Source organism: Lepisosteus oculatus, chromosome 3, assembly GCF_040954835.1.
Source record: "Lepisosteus oculatus isolate fLepOcu1 chromosome 3, fLepOcu1.hap2, whole genome shotgun sequence".
In the NCBI taxonomy this organism is placed as follows: domain Eukaryota; kingdom Metazoa; phylum Chordata; class Actinopteri; order Semionotiformes; family Lepisosteidae; genus Lepisosteus; species Lepisosteus oculatus.
Window position 1 is genome coordinate 35,814,156 of NC_090698.1, and position 18,296 is coordinate 35,832,451.

Consider the following 18,296-nt stretch of genomic DNA (forward strand, 5'->3'; position numbering starts at 1 on the left):
GCAGGTGCTCACCATGCAGTTTGGGTTTATGAGGGTAAAACACGCTTTCTGTCTCACCCAAATCCACAAGGACTGGGGTTGGACTGGTTGCAGCAGGTGGGTGGTTGCCTTGACTTGGGCCGGCGAGAGTTGGTGGGGCAGGGGGAACGAATCAGTCTAGCGGTGGGCAGGACGGGAGGTGTCCGGGCGCGCGGGTTGACCGGAGCGGGAAGCAGAGGCAGCAGTGGCAGGCGTCGCTGTGGCCTGTTGGAGCAGTGGGTGTCGGGGCAAGCATGCCAGAGCTGACTCTCAGGCCGCCAGGCCGGGCGGTTGACGGGGCGGCTGCTGGGGGGAATGCGGGGGCCAAGTGCAACGGTGAGATAAACTTGCCCCTCAACGGTGAGATAAGCTCACAGGGTGGTTCTCCAAGCAACGGTTCTATTTCGCCTACATGCAAGACTTTGATGCTTAAAATGTTTAGGGTGAACTGGAATATTGGTGTTTATATTCTTTATAATACCAATACAAGCAACATACAGTTTACATAATATGTTTATGTTCCCAAATTAATATAGTTTATGACCTTCACACTGAAACAGCAATACAGATAGAGTAATATGGTCAGAAGAACTACATGTAAGACTTTGATGCTTAAAATGTTTAGGGAGAAATGAAATATTGGTGTATATTTGTTCTTTAAAATACCATTACCAGCAACATACAGTTTACAAAATATGTTTAAGTTCCTAAATTAATATCGTTTATGACCTTCACATGCGTCATGCTCCTCTGCTTTTTATGCTTAGCTACTAAAATTTCCCTTTCGTGGTAAAATTCCACATAAATATTCAATACTAAGTGGATTAAAATGCACACAGTAAAGAGATTAATTGATTAAATCTTTTCACTAACGACCAATATACCACAAGCCCGAAAGCGCAACATTGGTGGGAATGCGAGGGCCAAGTGTGGGGCAGAAACCAGGCGTGCTGTGGGGGCCCTCATCCTGGTCTTCCCGGATCCGACACTGCCCTATGTGCTGGATACAGACGCCAGTGATACGGGGGTGGGCACAGTGCTAGCACAGGAGAGGTCAGACGGGGACAGAGTCATTTTGTACTTTAGCCAGGTGCTCAGCAAGGCTGAGAGGAATTATTGCATCACCCGGAGGGAGTTGCTGGCTGTAGTCTCAGCGGTTCGCCACTTCAAGCTCTACCTGTTCGGGACCCATTTAAAACTGCGGACAGATCATGCGTCCTTCACCCGGCTGCTCAATATCAAGGAGCCAGTGGGCTAAATGGCTAGGTGAATTGAGATCCTGCAGGAGTATGACTTCACACCGTGAAGTATGCACGGTGCTGAGTCTCGCCACCAAAATGCAGACATTCTCTTGCAGAGCCCCTGCGAGGCAGCAGACTGCTGCCACTGCATCTGCCAGGAGCAGAGTGAGGAGGCCGCTCACGGTGGGGGGAAGCGAGCACCGCAACCACGTCTCTGAGCGGATCGTTTAGTGTGGGCCTGGCAAACCTGGTGCAGCAGTCGCTCCATGGGGCGGTCCCCAAAGCGGTGCATTGCCAGCCGGGTGTGGGGGACTTCGGGTCCACGAAAACCCTGCGGCGACTCCAGGGCCATTTCTATTGGGGTCTCTGCCACTGGGACATGGAGTGTTTCCACTGGACGTGCATGCTCTGCCTTGCTCAGAATGGTCCTCCTGATCATTCACGGGTGCCCCTCCAACATCAGGTGGGGGCACCCATGGAGTGGGTAGAGTTGGACATACTGGGCCCATTTCCACACACTAAGGCAGGCAGCTGCTGCATCCTGGTGGTGGTAGACTACTTTACGAAGTGGCCTGAGGCTTACACCCTCCCAGATCAGAGCACGTCCAACATAGCCAATGCCCTGTTGGAGGGACGTTAGCTAGGCTCCATAGCGATCAGGGGTGTAATTTCGAGTCCCAGGTGTTTGCGGGGATGTGCCAGCACCTGGGGATTAAGAAAACGTGGACCACCCCGTTACATCCCCAGAGCAAAGAGTTGGTGGAGCATTTTAACCGGACACTCTCCACTCAACTGACCACCCTGGTCTCGCGACACCAGTGGGACTGGGACCACCACTTACCCCTCGCCCTCTAGGCGTACCGGACCGGTTTGCAGGAGTCCACCAGGTGCACTCCGGCCTCACTCATGCTGGGCCTGGAGTTGTGTACCCCAATGGATCTGGCATTAGGTTCGCCCCCTAGGGGAGAGCAGGCTGGATTCAGAGTGGGATCTGCAGCAGCTGATTCTGTGAGTGCACAGCTTTGCCAGAAGCTACCTGACTCATGCAGGGGTGCAGCAGAAGCTATCCTACAACCTGTGCTGCAGGGGGACTCCTTCCAGGCCAGGGGACCTTGTCTGGGTCTACAACCTGCAGCGCTAGAACGGGAGTGTGCGGTGAAACCTGGGGAGCAGTCAGGTCCAGATGTCACTGGCCCGGGGGGGTTAGGGGGCAGACCGCCAGATCACCATGACGCAGAGGCTGGAGGAATTAGTGTCTGAAGTAGCCGGGCTATCCGACGTAGGTGGGATGCCAGACGTCTCAGGTGGGGGCAGTGTAGCGCTCTCGCCTGGCGTTGCGGCTGAAGAGCGCGGGTGGGCCGGGAGTAATAGTGACCAGGGCGGGGACTAGGAGGGCTGCTGGCAAGTGCAGCTGACCAATGGGGGAACCAGTGTACATAGTCGCGAGATTGTAAATAGTTTCACTGGCTTTAGACCCTTTTATACACGTAATTAATAATTAATAATAACAATAATAATAATAATAATAATAATAATAATAATAATAATAATAATAATTGCTTACACTTATATAGCGCTTTTTCTGGACACTCCACTCAAAGCGCTTTACAGGTAATGGGGACTCCCCTCCACCACCACCAATGTGCAGCATCCACCTGGATGATGCGACGGCAGCCATAGTGCGCCAGAACGCTCACCACACATCAGCTATCAGTGGGGAGGAGAGCAGAGTAATGTAGCCAATTCATAGAGGGGGATTATTAGGAGGCCATGATTAGTAAGGGCCAATTGGAAATTTGGCCAGGACACCGGGGTTACACCCCTACTCTTTTCGAGAAGTGCCCTGGGATTTTTAATGACCACAGAGAGTACCCACGTACCCAATTACCACCCTATACCTGTGTAACTGTATCCGAATTGACCCCAGTGTGTCGTAGCTTGTTGTCTCTTTCTGTCTCTCTCTCTCCGAACCCGTCACGCTACAATATGCAATATCCACGTATGGACACTTACAGATAGTTTTAAACAACTGTTAACAATGTTTGGTAATTGTCACCTTAAGGATAAATTAATCCCTTCACTGTAAAAATATCACCAGGAACACTGAATCTCTTATACAGCGTTTAATAACAAATTGCATGCGATGTTTAGATTTAACACTACCATTAACTTCGGCGTGTTTTGTTTGCTGTCACTGTGCCTCCTGACTGTTCTTTCTCAACCAAACAAGGAAGCAGATAAGACGTATAGACTGTCATTCGTCCTGTCTTATCAGCGAGAGGCAATGTCTGAACGTAAGGTTGTTACACCAATCATTACAATGGGAAAGGCAAGACAAAACTGGGTTAGGTTGTCAGGCAGGCGTATTGGGTAATAAGAAGCCACCCACTTATTTGTGCAGAGTCAAGAGAGTTGGAAGTTTAACCGAATGGGACGTGAAATAATGTCACAGGATATTAATTAATTTTTCAAGATTTATTTAGGGGATAGTTCGTGGAAAGGGACTGGTTATGTGCTCCTTAGGGTAAAAGTAGCTGTTGTTGTCTGTCTTTGTGCGCTGACAGTGTGCAAAAGGGAAGTGGGGAAATCGTGGTGTGGTAGAGAGGGGAGGTATTTCCTTTGATTGATGCTAAGCTATATTGCACTCCCAAATCTACTTAATATTATTTATTAGTTATGTTATTGCACACGAGGCCTGTTTACTCTAAAGCCATTATGTTCTTTAGCTCCTGACGTTTTTAAAGTCATCCAACCTGTCGATTAACGTTCATCGACGATTAATATTTTTTGATCACCGAACTGAAACTCTAAACAGCACTGAGCACTGCATGTGAAGTTATTACGCCTATGGCATTCTAGTAACAAATACGTATTTTGTTTCGGAATTTAGAATATGAAGGACAGCCGCAGATGTGGGATGAACAGATAGGGAAAACCGGGATTTCCTGTTGGGGGTTTCATTAGCTCTAGAATACGTACTGGATATAACGATTTGTAGTTTTCAAGAATGAAGAAGTTTTCTCGTATGCCAAAGTCGGAGAGTGGGGGGCTTGGAGCAGGATCCGGGTCCGGTTCGGGTTCCGGTGTCAGTAGTTACATTGGACGAGTGTTTGGTGTCGGCCGATACCAGGTTACGGTGGAAGAACTGATTGCAGAAGGTATGGTATTCATTTATTTTAGTAACTTCAGTGTGCATATGCTTTCTTTTTATTTTAATTCGGCGATTATAACGAGAATCAGAAGGCGTTAACTATACTAAATCTGTATGTATGGGTCATGTGTCTGAGAGAAGTTCCTCTTCTTAATGTACGAGTTCAACTGCTTGTTTACACACTTTGCCACTTGAGAAATATTGCCTTAGGCTACCGTAAATTGCAGGTTAACTGTAAATATCCAGTGACAGTGGTAGTGTTTTGCACAAGCTTTCCGAAAACATTGTGGATAACGAAAGTATTTTGTTCTTTTGCCCCATGGCAACATGATGTACTCGTGCGTTTCTAACACATTTTAATCGAGTCTGTGGGGGTACTTACCCACAGTTCCATGCTGATAATTGAAATCAGTTAACTTAATATAGAGAGTAATTAACTCAAAATAGAAAATTTAAAAACGAATCCTGTTTTCAAAACTCACGACCTCTATGTTGTGGCTTTTAGACTTTGCCTATAAAATTATTAAACGAGGATTTGCGTAATTTCAGTTAATTGTATTTTTCAATATAAGTTAGTTGTATCCAACTGTGGTGAAAAGTGATGCACATCTAATCTGAAGACTCCTAGAAGTGATTCATACATGTTTATGTGAACATATTGCCTTCTTAGTGTTTAGTTTTAACAGTTAGATTTTGTCTTGGTGAGAATACTGAACTCTCTTTATTAAGCTGTGAGCTCTGAGGCAAGATGTATAGAAATATTTGTAATTAGTTTATGTTACACTGCTACTGCCACTGTAATTTCAGTAGAGTGTCAGGCACTTTCCTGTGTCAATTGTAAAGAATTAAATTAAGTTGAATCCTACTCTCTACTAGGCAGTTTCTGCCATTCTTTAAATTATATCATTAATAACATTAATATTCCCAAAGCATTTCATAGTGATTAGAAAAGTGAAAATAGAAAATAAAAACAATCAAGAAAATTATTATCAGATGTGTGCCAAAGAATCATTCCAAGAATAATCAATGTAGTTAGAGGAAAGATTTTATATTGTTTATTTCTTTGATAAAAATAAATAGCTTAACAATTCAGTAGCCTAGAGCCCACTCTTGCAGTGTTGCATGGTGCATGGTTTGCTATAAAATAAACACATACTTCACATATTTTTGTTTTGTGTGCATAAATGACTGTGTGTTTTACTGGAACATTAATATGTCTATGGAAAGACTCTACACACTGTCATAAATGAATTTAATAACTTGTCAAAAGGCAAAATAATTTAAACCTACTTGGCAACATTACAGTGAAAAGAACCTGAAAAGAGCTCAGTATTTACAAATGAGATAATATAAGAAATTTAAATCTTGTGCCAAATCCAGTTCAATGCAAAAAAAAAAAAATATATATATATATGGGACATCATGTTACAATAGTAGATTTATTAAACATGAGCAAGTGATTGAAATGTCTTCAATGGTTTATTCTTACTGGCCATGGCTGCACAAGGGAAATACTGCTTAGTTGTGCAAAGCTGTGTGGCACAGGGTGCCAGTGTTGACACAACAAAGTGATTGGCTGTTATGATGTGCCAGTTGGACTATTCAGCTTAATTAATATTACATACATTACATGCTGTACGCACCTTGTACTTAAAACCCATACACTGCTGAAATCTCACTATGGACAGCTCTTCGGGTACTATATGCAAAAATCTGTAATACCATACTAGAAATAATGTATGACAGAATTACACAAAAACATTATAAAAGGAGCCTGCTGCTATATCACCCTGCAGCTCTCAACTAGCTACCCACTGAAGCTAAGGAGGGTTGAGCCTGGTAGGTACCTGGATGGGAGACCTCCTGGGAAGCTATGGTTGCTGCTATGGTGTTAGTGGGACCAGCGGGGGGCGCCCACCATGCGGTCTGTGTGGGTCCTTATGCCCCAGTATAGTGATGGGGACACTATACTGTAGTGGGCACCTTCTTTTGGATGAGACATTAAACCGAGGTCCTGACTCTCAGTGGACATTAAAGATCCCTGGGCATTTCTCGATAAAGGTAGGGAGTTATCCTGGTGTCTGGGCCAAATTTCTCCCCTTGGCCTTTACCGTGGCCTCCAGATTGTCCACATGTATGATTGACTTGCACTTGCCCTGCGATTGACTGGCAACCCCTCCAGGGTGTACCCTGCCTTGCGCTTGTTGCTTGCTGGGTAGGCTCTGGGTCCTTGTGACACCGTATGGTATAAAGTGTTTTGGAAAATGATATGACATTATAAAAAGGCATATAGGTGCTGATTTTAATGTTTTTTCTTTCGACACGGATGTAACAACTCAGAATACACAGTGATACTCATTGCTGCATTAGAGGCTCTGCAGCATAGTATGGTATACTTTGGCTGTGTGGTTCACTGAACAAAGACGATTGATAGGTGGCACTTGTTAGATGTTAGTGAAACGATTACTTCATTTAATCTGTTTCCCTACTGTACTTTAAATCTACTGTATATGGAATTATGTAGCTAAAAGGAAATTTTGGAATCTGAAAATAAAAAAATGAAGTATAATGTGTTATAAATGTTATCAATTTAAAGTGCATATCTAAAGTCTGAACACCCTTATTGAAATTTCAGCTTTTGTTGATGTAAAGGCTGAAATCAAGACAAATCATGTCAGACCTTTCTTCACCTTAAACTTAAAAGTTTAAAATGTTCAGTTTCTTGGTTGATAATATATAAATGCTCTCAGCTCACATTATTCATAAAGCTCCTTCCTTTATCATCTCTCAAAAGCGTTCCCAAAGACCCCTGAGGGAAGTTGCATTTTATGCTCACCTTGCCTTTGCCATGGCCCTAAAACCTGAAGGCTGTGGCCTAACAATTTTACTGTATATCTTGAGATAAAAGCAGCAAAAACGCAGCGCAATGTGCTTGCTACAGCTCATTGTGTCAATAAAGGTGGTCCAAATCTATCATTATTATTATGAGGTATTGTCTATTTAAAACTGATCTTAATTACTTCACAGTGTGTATATTTTTCTAAATGTTGGCCATGTGAATATGGACTATAATTTCAGATGTGCTATACACATGGATCACATGAAGTGATATCCAAAGAAATGCAGAAACAATAGCTTACAAGTCAATGAACTGCAGGATGAACGGTATATTGTATAAATATACTGTGTATACAGTAAATACAGTATGATAGCATATGGTTTTAAAGCCACTTACAATTCAGTATGTGTAAAATATTTCTCATAATCAAAATCTGAAGTAGAATTACAGTTACTTGAGTCTGACGTTAGCATTACGCCATATATAATTTTAATGGATAATTTATTAATAAATTATTTTAATGCATAAGTCAACCTAAAAAAGCACATTGCATTCACAGTGACCTATAAACTATTTGTTTATGTATCGGAATAATTTTGCTTTGTTAAACAGCCCTACTTTCATTTTAATATATTAAAAAATAAAATAGATAAACACATAAAATTCTATAATTGGAGAAAGGTTATGCCCACATGAATGGGCGTTGGCTGGGATTTGAAACCAGGCATCTCACGTGGCAGGCACTGATGAGGATATAATCATTTAATTTTTTAATAATTCAAAAAATTAATACCAATCTTAAATATGTTGGCGAGTTGCTGTTGTAGCCTTAAAAAGTGAAAATTAACAAACAATTACTTTTTCTTAAAAGAGGCTTTAACTAGCACAAGAGAATACTTCCTAGATGTGTTAAGAGTTTTTTAAAACTGAAGAAATAATAGTTTTAGATATATAGAATTATAGAAATATAATTCTGTCCTTTTTTATAGCAAATTAACTAAACAACATTTGAAGAGGATGTCTTTCATATTGTATTCAATTTGGAACGCCAATGAACCATGAATGAAACTGCTGTTGATCTACCCCAGGCCCTGCCCCTCCTTGGATACTGTTGCTAATTTAACAATTGACAAAATAAACAAATATAAGACAATATACACTAAGCCATAGCCATATACAATATACAGTTATCCATTAGCCATATACAATTTCTTGCATTAGGAATTTGTCTTTTTGCTTACCCCAGTTTACTCTCCATGAGCACTCAGATGGGGAGAGAAGCTTGGGGTCAGCCATTTATACTGCACCCTTGGAGCAGTTGGGGTTAAGGGCCTTGCTCAGGGGCCCAACAGAGTAGGATTCCTCTGCCGGCTGCAGGATTTGAACCGTCAACCTTTCAGCCACAGGTGCAGATCCTTAGCTGCAGAGCCAACGCAAAGCATTGATTTAAACATTTTTCCAGTAATCTGTCATAAATTCACGTGTGGATTAGGTTAATCTTTGTTATGAGATTAAGCATTAATTGCCCACATTTATTGACACATTTTTTGTATTTTGTTTTTTGTATTTTTTTTGCATAAAACTGTAACAATAAACTAATTTTTATATAGTTCAGGTGGGTAGCTGCATCTGCATGTGTAGGCTGCAAAGGAACAAGTAATAGGTTTATTCCATGCTGAAAAGAGAAGAAAGAAAACACAGCCGAAGAAGGCTCCACAGCTAAAATGTTGTGTTTTCTTTCTTCTCTTTTCAGTATGGAATAAACCTATTACTTGTAATTTTTATAATCTTGCTTTTTGAAACAGCCCTACCCTTTAATATGTAACATACTGTGATATAAACATTAATAAAAATGTAGTATACAAATTCAGTGTTATTCTTTTGTATAATTTTATTATTGCACAAAAATCTTTCTCCATGGGGTGGGCATTGGCCAGGATTCAAATCCATGTTTTTTGCCTGACAGCCCAGAGTTTCTCCACATGCTTCCACTGCGAAGTGCAGTTCTGCCTCAGAGTATTTTAAGAAAATAAAAGGATGCTGGACATTACAGCAAGGTATAACGCAGCATGTATGGCGCGTTATGCTTCGTGCATACTGAATGACTGGATTTGTACGTGTTCCTGGAGGGAATTCTTAAGGTTACATTTTCAGAAACCGTCTTCTACAGGCTGACAGTGTATTTCGGTATAGTTTGGTTTAAAAATGAAAATGAACGAACTTGCTTTAAAAGTTGCTGTTACTTCATAATGATCATACATAAATGTATTTAAGACCCGATTTGAACTATTTGTTTATACAAATATGAAAAGTAATTCTCCCAAACTAGTTTGAAATGTTTAATTCAGCAAAACAATAAATTGCTCTCAATTGTGAGGTAAAATAGTATAACTTTTAGTCTAATGATAATCTTTTGCTTTTTTCTTTCTGCATTGTCATTTTCCTCTTCATTCCCTTATATTTTCTGTGATATGTCACTGCTTTCTGTATATTGTATTAAAGTATAACCTAATATATATATATATCAGTGATATCCTTTATACCTGTGGTTTTAAACCATGGCCTTAACGGATCCCTGTACTTGTTGGTGGTTTTAATTTAATCTGGGCTAGTAATCTTTGCTGCTAATTGAAGGGTTTAATTGCCTTCTGTTTACCTCTGTGCACACAGTCCCTGGTTTCAAAATTAGCTATCTTACAGTGTTATAACAACTTCCCAATACAGAACATCCCATTCCTCTCATCAACATTGATGTTTATCTTCTTTCTTTCTATGCCACTCTTAAAAGATATTCAATCAGCAGATGCAGATGGTAATGACACTGTATCAAATGATACATATATAATGTATGCATCCCATAATGAGCTGTTTTTCTGACTACAGAAGTCCAATTGACTGTATTTTAGATAAATCACTCAAATGAGGATAAGTCGCAAACTAAGATAGTGCCAACAGTGACAAATCCCTCTCAACGTTTTAAGTGTTGAATGCAAATGTAAAAATATAGTTTTTACAATTAAAACAAAGCTTTAAATAGAAAATGAAAATCATGTACTGTAGCTTAGGGGAGTCTGACTCTGGTGCTGGAGAGCCCCAGTCCAATTAGTCTTACAGGTCATTTGATTTTAAAGACTGGAAACACCTGTGAAGTTTTGATGAAGCAAGTAATCTAATAAGAGAACACTGGTCTATGACGCTAGGATCACATATTGATCACAAATTAATTGTTCCATGTTGGTAACTGGTGATTTGTAATCTACAACACCTACTAGATATGGGCTCTCCAGGACGTGTGTGGGAGATACCTTAATTAGCTCATGATTAAGAACTTACCTTGAGCAAAAACCAGATGAACCAGGAGTCTGCCAGTACCTGGTTTGTGTTCCACTGCTTTACATAGTAAATGTTAAGTTAACCAGTTTGATTCCCGGACCAACCATTGCTTTATTTTTTTTACATCGATATATAAAAAATAGTTTATTGATATAGCTTGTTGTGAACGCAGTGTGCCACTTTCAGCTTCACATCAACATTGAAAAAATCTCTGTGATCAGGAAACAATTTAACTTTAAATTTTGATTTTAAAAAATATTTCACACTGTACTGTAGTGTTTTTAAAACCATATGGTATCATACTGTATATACAGTATATCTATTCTGTATATAATCACACTGCAGCTCATAGATGTGTATGCTACTGTTTCGGTATATCTGTGGATATGACTTAATGTGTGGAATGTCGGGAGACGAGAAATTGCTGCTTAAAAGAAATCCCGAGTGGGAGGCAAAAGTCCTGTGTCTGATTTGTTTCATTGAAGTATATAGCCTTAACAATGTGCTAGACAAACGATTCCATGGAGAAATAAAAATTCATGTTCCATTTACTGTAATCCTAGCAACCTCATCACTGGTACACACTGGTGCACTGGTATACACACATGTATAATAATGGCAGTATCTGGTAATAAACAGTAGAACCACAGTTATATTTGCTATTGTATTAACAGTTGTAACTGTATGAATATAATGTAACTGTTAATCGGTTTTAGTCAACTAATAATAATACTACTTATAGTAAAAATTTAGTTGACTAGACTAAAATTAAAAAAAATTGATGACTAAATTAACACTGGAGGTATGTAGTTTGGCTTCCCCTCATTTATGATGCCATATATTGTATTTACTCTTAAGGCTAAACAAACAATTAACAATAACAAATCTTTAAATCATTACACTGTGAATTCCAGTTTTTTGTATAGTGGATGAGACCATGTTTTAATATCTTTACAGATGTTTTGGGGGTTCTAGGCACAGTTCCTAATTACTGAAGTCAAAAATGAAGAAATTTATAGTGATGTTTTTAAGGGCAATAAGTAAAACTTGATTTTGTTGTTTTTATTTGTTGATGGTGATGCAGCAACCAAAATGTTTTAATTTTTTAGGGCATGAATGCTCAAATTCACATGGTATAATTATGGCTGTAACACTGGGATGTAGTAATACTGGGACTGTATTAGAATCACTGCTCTTTCTAATTTATAGCAGTCTATAGCGAATTTGGTAAATTTGTGCAATTTGTAAATTTGGTATAATCAGTAGTGTTGTGGGAAATTCTTCATCGGAGGAGCAGGACACAGTCTTGTGCAGATTCAGTTTTATTGATCTCAATAAGTCCAACAACGTGCGCTGGGTCTGCCCCACAAAACAGACAAACTGCAAGGGTTTCCCAGCTCTTATATACAGTCAGAAGAAAGTTTGTTTCACAATCTGAGTGATTGTCCTGTTCTTAGATATGTAATTACTGCTGGTACTACTCTGTCTTCCTCTAGGTTCTGTCTATTGATTTGCAGCAGACATTGGTCTGCTTTGTCCTGTTTGCGGGTGTTGTTCCTTTTATTATGTAGCGTTAAGCCACTGGGGCTGTTAAAGCAAGTCAGCTCTATGGCATTTTGTTTGAGGCTAAATTAACAGACCCCATCAACACCTCTCACAATGTGCTTAAGTGGTGATACTTTGATGCTGGATAAGTGAGATATATACATGTCCCACTTCAGTAGCATTACCAAATACTCTTGAAAATGTTGTCATAAGACCTCATCTGAAATTTTGTGTAAACGTTTGGTAATCTGTACAAAAAATACAGTAATCTTCCATTAATAGGCTACCAGACCAGAATTTTCTTAGTCTTGATTATAGGGGTTTGCAACGAAGCAATATACAGATGCAGCCATTCAAAGTGCGCGGTGCAAACACGTACTGCAGGCATTTCCCTACGTCATAACGCATCATACCACGGTACTTGATTGGCTGGCCAAAATGACCGACAGGGGCGTTCGTGGTGCGTTGGTTCGTGGAAAGATTTAATCTTTTAATGTCTTTACTGTGCACGTTTTAATCCGCTTAGTATTGAATATTTATATGGAATTTTACCACTGAAGGGAAATTTTAGTAGCTGAGCATAAAAAGAATAGGAGCATGGGGTGTGCGTATACCAAAGATTATGGCACTGCTTCAGAAGGGTGTCAGCCAATCAGATTCCAGGACCGGAATTATCTGTTTTATAATCGGAAATATAATATGGAATCACGTATCTAAGGAAATTAATAATGATATTTATTTAAGGATCGAAATATCTAAATCTATATATCTATATAGCTGGTAGTATTACTGTATTTCACTTTTTTTGTAAACACGTTTTGTTAACACCCGAATCGCAGGTGGAATCTGTTTTTTGTTATGGTCTGTAGCTCAAATCCTGCTTAATTAAAAATTAGACACAAGAAGAGTGTTATTGGACAATGTTGTGAGGCTCTGGCAGAATTTCTCTGTAAACTGAAGAGTTATAGAGGAGACAGGTTGTGTATCGCTTCTTTTTACACTTTCTCTTTAAACATTCCAATGTTAGTGCGACACGGAAGATATTAATAATGTTGCGCTTTCCAGCTTGTGGTATTTTGGTCGTTAGTGAAAAGATTTAATCAATTAATCTCTTTACTGTGCACATTTTAATCTGCTTAGTATTGAATATTTATGTGGAATTTTACCACTTAAGGGAAATTTTAGTAGCTAAGCATAAAAAGCAGAGGAGCATGACGCATGTGAAGGTCATAAACAATATTAATTTGGGAACATAAACATATTATGTAAACTGTATGTTGCTTGTATTGGTATTTTAAAGAAAATACACACCAATATTCCAGTTCACCCTAAACATTTTAAGCATCAAAGTCTTGCATGTAGGTGAGATAGAACCCTTGCTTGGAGAACCGCCCCGCGAGCTTATCTCACCGTTGAGGGGCAAGCTTATCTCACCGTTGCACTTGTCCCCTGCATTCCCCAAGTCAAAGCAACCACCCACCTGCTGCAACCAGTCCAACCCCAGGATACAGTCCTCGTGGACTGGGGCGAGGTAGAAGGGGTGTTTCACCCTCGCAGCCGCAAACTGCACGGTGAGCGCCCACTTGCCGAGGACCTAGGCATACTGCCCTGTCACCGTCCTCAGGTGTAGGCTGGTGGTTTCCCATCCTGGGGGTCCGGCTGCCTCGGTGCCCGGCAGGAAATCAGGCCCCAGTAGGGTGATGGTCGAACCGGTGTTGACGAGGGCCTGGCAGGGTCTGCCCTCGATGAGGCAGGGAAGAAATGACCCCCGGCTCTGACCAACCCTTCCCACGGCAGCAGGCAGGGTGAATCGCTCCTTCTGGCTTTCCGGAGCGGGGGTAGCGTCGCTCAAGGGCAGCCTTCTCCCCTTTAGGCCGCCCCACTCCCATTTCCCGACGGCCTCCAGAGTCCTTCTGGAGTCTCATCCTCCCTATCTGATTCCCCGTGTGCCGCCTCTGCTGTCCGGCAGGGAGCACCCCTCCGTTGGTGCCCACCGGTCTCCTCGAATACGGCATCAGCCTGCTCAGCCAGAGCCAGGGCCTGCTCCAAGGGGACTGGCGTGGCCAGCATCATGTGGTTCTGCACCTCAGTCAGCGCCAGGGCCCAGGGTGCTGTCTCCCGGTGGGCCTCCTCCGGGAAAGTAGGGTAACCATGGCGGGCTAAGTAGGCCATGTCTGTGGCGACTGGACCCTGTGGCTCTCCTGCTAGGCGGCGGCGTTGGGCCAATCTCGCCCGCAGCAGTCTCGGCGCCTCCCCTCTCCCACCGAAACGCCTCCAGAGTGCCGTGTAGTTGTACCGCTGGTCCCTGGGTACATCCAGCAACGCCTGGCAGGCCATCCCCTCCATGACCGCGGCAAGGTGGCATTATTTCTAAATATCTAAATATCACAACGTGTGTACACAGCGATCCCCTCGGATTCCAGCTAGTGTGTAATTACGCGTCGCTGAGGTTTAAAAAAAGAGAATTAGCTCACTGTTAGTTTTATGTGCAAGCTGTGAACATTTTCACAATTCTTGGTCTTTAAAATGCATTTATTGGTTCACAATCTGACAACGCAATGTAAATCATTATCTTTGCATTCTAAGTCCCTTAATTCACTTTAAGCATAGCTTTCTCACTATTTAGATTTATTTTTCATACCATCATTAAACAAAGCAGGAGCGTATACTACTTCCTCATGGGATCAAACGTGGAAAGGTTAGATTAATCGTTTTTATTTTTTAAATAAATTTTTGAAAACTGTAATTTATACAAAAAAAGTTGCATTCAATACCACTCGATAGTTATATTAATAGAGATAAGCTCTCTATTAAAGCTCGGATCAAAGATCAAACAGCAATATCTCATACACAGGGACTGATCTGTGATATGGTTGAGTGTGAATTCTGGTGCTCTAGCAGGCAAAGTTGTTTGTGCCGAAAAATAAAAACCGGTTTAACAACTCTTAAGCATACTGTAGTTTTTGTTAGATCATTAGACATGCAATACACTTCCTCGTGATCATCTTAGAATCTTAATTTTTTATACACAATACTGCTGATAGCAGGACGATTCCCATGCTTTTACTCAGCAGCTTATTAAAAACAGCACCAATTTTGTTTAAACCGATGTTTTTTACACAGAAAACTGACAATGCTTTGCTCTGTGAATCTCTTTTTCTAAGAAAACATGTTTCTGTAGAGGGAGGTGTCTTTCGCTGGAAGACTCGCCCCCTTCTACTTTGAAAATACCTGTGAAACCGGTTTAATTCATCACAGCCAGCACTCCCGCAGAGAGTGATGAAAACCGCGCAGCGCCAGGCGAATGCACATTAATGTTGGGCTTTTGGGCTCAGGTGGATTTGTGCCCTACAGTTCAACCTGCGGTACTGCTGTGTACATACAGTACGAATATGTTGTGTTATTTTGAAATATAAAAAATGTCAATATACTGTAGTGTCCATAATATTTGCTATTTTAGTTTTTCAAAGAAGTGTTTTTTTTTAAAGAAAAATCATAGCGATTGCTGGATTTGAACACCCGACCTCGCGCTTATACTGTTAATTGCTGACTTAAGCCGTCACGCCACCAAGGCAAGTCATGTGATACACACTGAAACAGCAATACAGATAGAGTAATATGGTCAGAAGAACTACATGTGAGACTTTGATGCTTAAAATGTTTAGGGAGAAATGGAATATTGGTGTATATTTGTTCTTTAAAATACCATTACCAGCAACATACAGTTTACAAAATATGTTTAAGTTCCTAAATTAATATCGTTTATGACCTTCACATGCGTCATGCTCCTCTGCTTTTTATGCTTAGCTACTAAAATTTCCCTTTAGTGGTAAAATTCCATATAAATATTCAATACTAAGTGGATTAAAATGTGCACAGTAATGAGATTAAATGATTTAAATCTTTTCACTAACGACCAATATACCACAAGCCCAAAAGTACAACATTATTAATATCTTCCGTGTCGCATTAACATTGGAATGTTTTTTTTACAAGTATAAAAAGAGGCGATACACAACCTGTCTCCTCTATAACTCTTCAGTTTACAGAAAAATTCCGCCAGAGCCTCACAACATTGTCCAATAATACTCTTCTTATGTCTAATTTTTAGTTAAGCAGGATTTGAGCTACAGACCATAACACAAAACAGAATCCACCTGCGATTCGGGTGTTAACAAAACGCGTTAACGAAAAACGTGAAATACAGTAGTACTACCAGCTATATAGATACATAGATTTAGATCTTTAGATCCTTAAATTAATATCATTATTAATTTCTTTAGATACGTGATTCCATATTATATTCCCGATTATAAAATGGATAATTCTGGTCCTGGAATCTGATTGGCTGACACTCTTCTGAAGCGGTGCCAGAATTTTGCTTTTTACTGTGTGATAAATACATTTAAAGACTACTTCTTAGTGTAGATCAGAAAGCGTAGATAAAAAAGCTTGGATTCTCATGTATCTGATACACATATCTTTTTCTGTTGTCTTTGTTGCGCTATTAAGGATACTTGTGATATTTTGAAACGCTCTGTTAAAAGCAAGTTTTTATGTCTGTTATAGTAAATGAAAATGACGAGGGATTGGACAGTTTTTCAGTGCTTGTACAATTGATGGAAGTGTTCAAATAATTGTGCTAAAGAAATATACAAAAAAAAGTCATTTATTCCTTTATCATATTGGCTAGCTAATGTCCTGTCCTTGTTAGTTAGTTAGATCAGTGGTTCTCAAACTTTTTGGACCAAGTACCACCCCTAATCCAAACAAAGCATCCAAGTACCACCTACAAGTCATCATCTCATAGGAACCCCAGAAATTCTCAATGACCAACATGAGTGTGCGTGCACACACTCACACATACATATAGTAAATATTATAATAATAAACTTTGATATAGCGCCTTTAAATGTGGCTTCTCAAAGCGTTTTACAGAAAAAAACAGTAACAACAACAAATAAAAAAAATAAAAAGGCACCATTTCAGTGAGAGGGGTGAGCCTGTTTAATCGACCAAAGCAGATGTGAATTCATTTTTTAAGCCTTGATACAATTCACAACTGAGTCTAACAGGCATCGTCTGGCATTTTCTTGATGCAAAGCTCTGGCGGTGAATGTTGCAATGCGTCCATTAATTTCTGGAGCAACCAATCTAATTTGTGCAACTACACCGCTATGTCGGCTTGTCATCGCTCTAGCACCATCTGTACAAACTCCGACACATTTTATCCAGTCGATGCCATTCTCTTCGATAAATTAATTCAGAAGCTGAAATATGTGCTCTCCTGTAGTTCCTGTTGGTAGTGGCTTACATAACAGAAAGTCCTCATGGGACGTACCCTCAAACTCGTATCTAACGTAAACGAGTGAATTGGCCAAATTGACTACAGACTCAGCTAATTGCAGTGAAAAACATCTGCTCATCTTAACGCGCTCTATCAGCCTACTTTTGATATCATTTCAATAATTCTATGAATGACTGTGTCTTTCAGGGGGGCAGTAGGTCGAGCTGTTTAGCAGTTTTTTCTCCACACATAATACTTGTCAGCTCTTTTGCCAACGGTAAATAAGGTTCTTCAAAAAAATTGTGGAGCTTACCTGCTTTAGCAATCCGTAAGCTTGCATTTTTCCCCGTTTCCGTTTTTATTTCATGCGCATGGGAGCGAAACGCAGACGCTCTGTGTATTTTTCTCAAATTAACTTAGAACAGTTCTTAAATATTTTTCTGTTATCCATCACACTTTCCTGTGCTCACAAGATTACAAGCGTTAGTAGCACGTATTTCTATGCATTCCTGTGTTTACAACGTTGGCATTGTTCCAAAATCACGCACATTCTCCTTCCTCCCTATTTGCTGGAGATAGTTTTTTTTTAAATACAATTGGTCACTTCGTCCATAGCACGCATTCCTATAGAGTGGTATAGAATTACAGAGTATCTCTTGTGTCTACTGAAGTATTAGCGTGCACTGTATCGCAGTACATACAAATGCAGCCATTCAAAATGGGTGAGGTATTTCGCGGCATACCCCGGTGGGCGTGTCGCGGTATCACGCGGTATCACGCAGTTCACGTGTGTCACGTGACTAACTATCCGGCGTCGCCTTGTAAAACCGCCAGGGGGAGCTTAACCTCTCATGTACAGTATTTGAGCCTTTAATTTTGAAC

The 18,296-nt window shown here is 40.5% G+C and overlaps 1 protein-coding gene across 1 annotated transcript in view; it reads left to right on the top strand.

The window, feature by feature from the left end:
* The first annotated feature begins 3,624 nt into the window (after positions 1-3,624).
* Positions 3,625-18,296, top strand: part of LOC138216034 (BMP-2-inducible protein kinase-like) — a 94,161-nt gene continuing 79,489 nt past the window's right edge. The window contains exon 1 of the mRNA XM_069187658.1: positions 3,625-4,417. Coding sequence (XP_069043759.1) covers positions 4,267-4,417 — 151 coding nt within the window. The 5' untranslated portion in view covers positions 3,625-4,266. The remainder of the gene's footprint in view (positions 4,418-18,296) is intronic.